The 4,861-nt window shown below is 43.8% G+C and overlaps 1 protein-coding gene across 1 annotated transcript; it reads right to left on the bottom strand.

The window, feature by feature from the left end:
- Positions 1–2,024: 2,024 nt before the first annotated feature.
- LOC138875933 (uncharacterized) lies at positions 2,025–2,453 on the bottom strand. The gene has a single exon (XM_070154813.1). It carries the CDS (start codon positions 2,451–2,453, stop codon positions 2,025–2,027), a length of 429 nt encoding a protein of 142 aa, XP_070010914.1.
- Between the last annotated feature and the right edge of the window lie 2,408 nt (positions 2,454–4,861).

Raw genomic sequence — 4,861 nt, forward strand, 5'->3', positions numbered from 1 at the left:
ACCAGTGTGGGAAGCCGGTATATCCTCCGAATACTTCAACAGAGGCATCCACAGCCTTCTTGCGCACTGTTACTACACCATCCACATGTTCTTTAACATCAGCATAAAACTCATGCACAACCATCACATTCCCATCATCTAGTTCTTCAAAGAAGTTTTGTAGCCCATGCCTGACTAGCTCATTATACAAGTTGGGACAGCCAAGTTGGAGCGGCCCTATATCTATGCCCCTTTACGGTATTGGTTTCTTAGAAGCCTTATCAGCAAAACGGTCCTGAGCCTTGGCAGAGATGAACCTGTTACTATCTAAAGGACAAGTAGGAGTTGACGCCCGCGCCCTAAAAGATCCAGCTTGGCCGCTGGATGAAGCACTTATTATTCGGCGTTTCCTGAAAGGTGCCATAGTACCTGAAAGAAGAATATCATTATCACAACACAAAAGATGTGACTCACTGTGGTTACTCAGACTCCACCCTTACAATTGGTCACAATTATTATTGACACTCATTGTGGCATTTTAACAAACATGTTGTGGGCATCATTCACTGGAACCCCCAATTAATCATGTTGTAACCCACTTACCACCACAATAGCCCCAAATTCACCCAACTAAGTTAAGAGATACAACTCCACAAACACCACCACCCACAAGCACTACGTATACACTACAAATTACTTCTAAGTAAAGAGAAGAAAAACTACTACATAGTTAAGAATTCCAAAAGAAAATCCACAAAACTTGGCAAAAAGAAAACCTTAACTGAAATGGGAGGAGATTGTAAGAAGTGAAGAAGAGTAGTGGGGATGGGATTGGCGTTGAACCTTGGGGGAATTAGGGATGGGATTATTTGGAAATGGAGAAGAGGGGAATTAGGGCTGGGATTCTTAAGCGTTGGGTGTTGATACGAGAAGAGGGGGATAGTTATAAACAAAATAAAATAATTAAAATACAAAATAAGAAAATAAAAAAAAATTTAACTTATACAAAGTGGCAAGCGGGACGGTCATAGCACGGTCCGAGCGCGGCTGCGCTAGCAAAACAGAAAACTTGGCCATATGCGCGATCACTAGCCCGACCTTAGCGCGACCGCTCTCTTGGGCGGAAAGCTGAGGCAGAATAGTTGGCCATATGCGTGGCCACTAGCACCGAATTAGTGCAACCGCGCTCCTGGGTGAAAAATTGAGGCTGAATAGTTGGCCATATGCGCGGCCACTAACGCGGTCACTATCACGGGCGCGCTCCTGGGCCTCAAGATTTTTCCACTTTTCTACCTTTTCCTTCAGCATCTGATGGACTTATCACTCGCCCAAGGTCACCTGCACTGGTTAGTACTTACCAAAATCAAAAATAACAAATACTAACTATACTAAAGTCACTACACATTGGGTTGCCTACTAACCAGTGCCTTAGTTAATATCGTGGCATGATAGTTACAACAAGTCAATGCGTTGCCTTCCATGCAACGCCTGATTTTGACGTTGCGTCACGACGCAGATGAGCGCATTTAAGGCTCACTCGACTGCTGAGGTTCAGTCAGATGGATCACTGACACTTCCTTGGTTTCATCCATGCCCACATATGGTTTCAATCTTTGCCCATTGACTCTAAATGTATGGGAATCTTTATCTAACGCAATCTCTACGACACCTGAAGGGAGCACTTCGACCACCCGAAATGGTACAGACCATTGTGACTTGAGTTTACCCGAAAATAGCCTTAATCTTGAGTTATAAAGCAACACCATGTCTCCGGGATTGAAATTTTGCTCAACAATGTTCTTGTCGTGCAACCTCTTTATTCTCTTTTTGTACAACCTCGTGCTCTCGAAAGCAAGAAATCAGAAATCGTCTAGCTCGTACAATTCTGTGACCCTATTTGTTCCCGCAGCTTCAATGTCCAGATTTAGCCATTTCATTGCCCACCAAGCTCTATGTTCTAGTTCCACTAGAAAGTGACAGGCCTTTCCGAACACCAACTTGTATGGTGACATACCAATTGGTGTTTTGAAAGCGATTCTTTAGGCCTAGAATGCATCATCTAGCTTTTTCGTCCAATCAGTTCTTGTGGCGTTCACAGTCTTGGTCAGCACACTCTTTATTTCTCTATTCGACACTTCAACCTGTCCACTAGTCTGAGGATGATATGGGGTTGCCACATTTTGGCGCACGTCGTACTTTATTAGCAATTTCTCAAAGGCTCGATTGCAGAAGTGAGTGCCTCCATCACTGATAATAGCTCTCGGTGTCCCGAAACGAGTGAATATATTCTTCTTCAAAAACCCCACCACCACCTTTGCATCATTGGTGGGGAGTGTTGCAGCTTCCACCCATTTGGACATGTAATCTACAGCAACAAGTATGTACTTATTGCCAAAGGAGCTGACGAAGGGGCCCATGAAGTCTATCCCACATACATCGAACACTTCAACCTCTTGAATTGGGTTCATGGTCATCTCATGGCAACATAAGATGTTCCCGGTTCACTGACATTCATCACAGCCCTTCACCCATTGATGTGTATCCTTAAACACTGTTGGCCAGTAGAACCCGGCTTCTAGAACTTTTGCTATCGTCTTGACTAAAAATGTCTGCCATATGCCGATGTGTGACATTCCTGCAAAACAAAAGATTTTTCTATCTCGGGGACACATCTCCGGATCATATTATCAATACAAATTCTATACATATAAGGTTCATCCCAGTAATACATGCGGCAGTCACGGTAAAACTTTTCTTTTGCACAGAGGAAAGGTCATATGGAACTATACCACTTGCCAGGTAATTTGCAAAGTTTTCATACCATGGCACTTCCTCAAGGCTTGTGGTGAGAAACTGCTCGTCTGGAAAGGTTTCCAGAATATCCTCTGCCTCAACTGAGTTTTCAGCTCCTTCAAGTCGCGATAGATGATCAATGACCTGGTTTTCTGTACCCTTATGGTCACGAATCTCCAGGTCGAACTCTTGCAGTAGCAGCACCCAACGAATCAGACGTGTTTGGACTCCTTCTTTTCAATCAAGTACCTAAAAGTAGCATGATCAGTATATACAATTACCTTAGAGCCAATTAGGTATGATCTGAACTTGTCGAATGCGAACACCACAACCAATATCTCCTTTTCCGTCACAGTGTAGTTCAACTGGGCTCCACTCAACATTCTACTGGCATAGTAAATTGGGTGCATTATCTTGTCTTTCCGCTATCCTAGCACTGCCCCCACTGCATAGTCACTGGAGTCACACATGAGTTCGAATGGTTGCTCGCAGTAGGGGGCAACAAGGATTGTGCTGTGACTAGCCTCTTTTTCAACTCCTCGAATGCTACCCTGAAATCATCAGAAAACATGAAAGGGTGATCTTTTTCTAACAACTTACAAAGAGGGTTGTCAATTTTGGAGAAGTCTTTGATGAATCTCTGGTAGAAACTGGCATACCCAAGGAAGCTCCTGATTGCCTTGACTGATGTAGGGGGTGGCAACTTTGCTATCACATCAACTTTAGCACGATCCACCTTGATTCCCTTGCTTGATACCCGGTGTCCCAAGACTATACCCTCTTGTACCATGAAATGGCACTTTTCCCAATTAAGTACAAGGTTAGTCTCCAGACACCTTTTCAACACTCGGGTCAAGTTTGTAAGGCATTCATCGAATGAGTTTCCTACCACTATGAAATCGTCCATGAACACCTCCATTATGTCTTCAACCATGTCGGTGAATATGACCATCATGCACCTTTGGAATGTAGCGGGTGCATTGCATAGTCCAAAAGGCATCCTACGGAAGGCATAAATCCCATATGGACATGTGAATGAGGTTTTCTCTCTGTCCTCTAGTGCAATGGAGATTTGGTTGTACCCTGAGTACCCATCAAAAAACAGAAGTGGGACCTCCCTACTAGTCTGTCAAGCATTTGATCAATGAAGGGAAGTGGGAAGTGGTTTTTCCGGGTGACCAGATTCAATTTCCTATAGTCCGTACAAATTCTCCAGCTGGTGACGGTTCTTGTAGAGATCAGCTCATTGTTATCATTTTTTACCACTATCATACCACCCTTCTTAGGAACACATTGCACCAGGCTAACCCAGTTGCTATCAGAGATGGGGAAAATGATTCCCGCATCCAGCCACTTAATAACCTCCTTCTTCACCACTTCCTTCATGTTGGGGTTCAGCCTTCTTTGGTGCTCCCTGGAAGGTTTGTGCCCCTCTTCCAACAGAATTTTATGCATACAATATACAGGGCTGATCCCTTTAATGTCTTCCATAGTCTACCCAATGACAGTCTTGCACTTCGTGAGTACCTGCAAAAACCGTTGTGCCTGCACATCTAACAAACTAGATAAGATAATAACAACTAATGTGGAGTTAGGTCCTAGTAATGCATAATTGAGATGGGTGGGAAGTGGCTTCAACTCCAGCTTTGGTGGTTCTTCTATGGATGGCTTGCTGGAGGAGTTTCACTTTTTTCTAAGTGCATGGGCTTGAATTCAAGTGATCTCTCCCAAAACCCTCTGCCCTCTACAGCCAACACCCATTCTGCCAATTCTTCCCCATTCACCTCATCTAAATTCATAAGACATGCAGCAAGAGGATCCTCAATAGTCAATGTCTCATCATCCCCTTCCACGATTACATCCACGACATCAATAAGAGAAAAATTGGCGAATTCACTTGGTCGCCTCATAGATTTCTGCACATTGAATGTTATCTCCTCATCATTCAACCTCATCTTGAGCTCCCCAGTTTCACAATCAATGAGGGCTCGCCCTGTGGCCAAGAATGGCCTTCCCAAAATTATGGGAATTTCTTCATACACTCTACAATCTAGAATCACAAAATCTGCATGGAGTACAAATTTCCCTA

Source organism: Nicotiana sylvestris, chromosome 8 (assembly GCF_000393655.2).
Source record: "Nicotiana sylvestris chromosome 8, ASM39365v2, whole genome shotgun sequence".
NCBI lineage: Eukaryota > Viridiplantae > Streptophyta > Magnoliopsida > Solanales > Solanaceae > Nicotiana > Nicotiana sylvestris.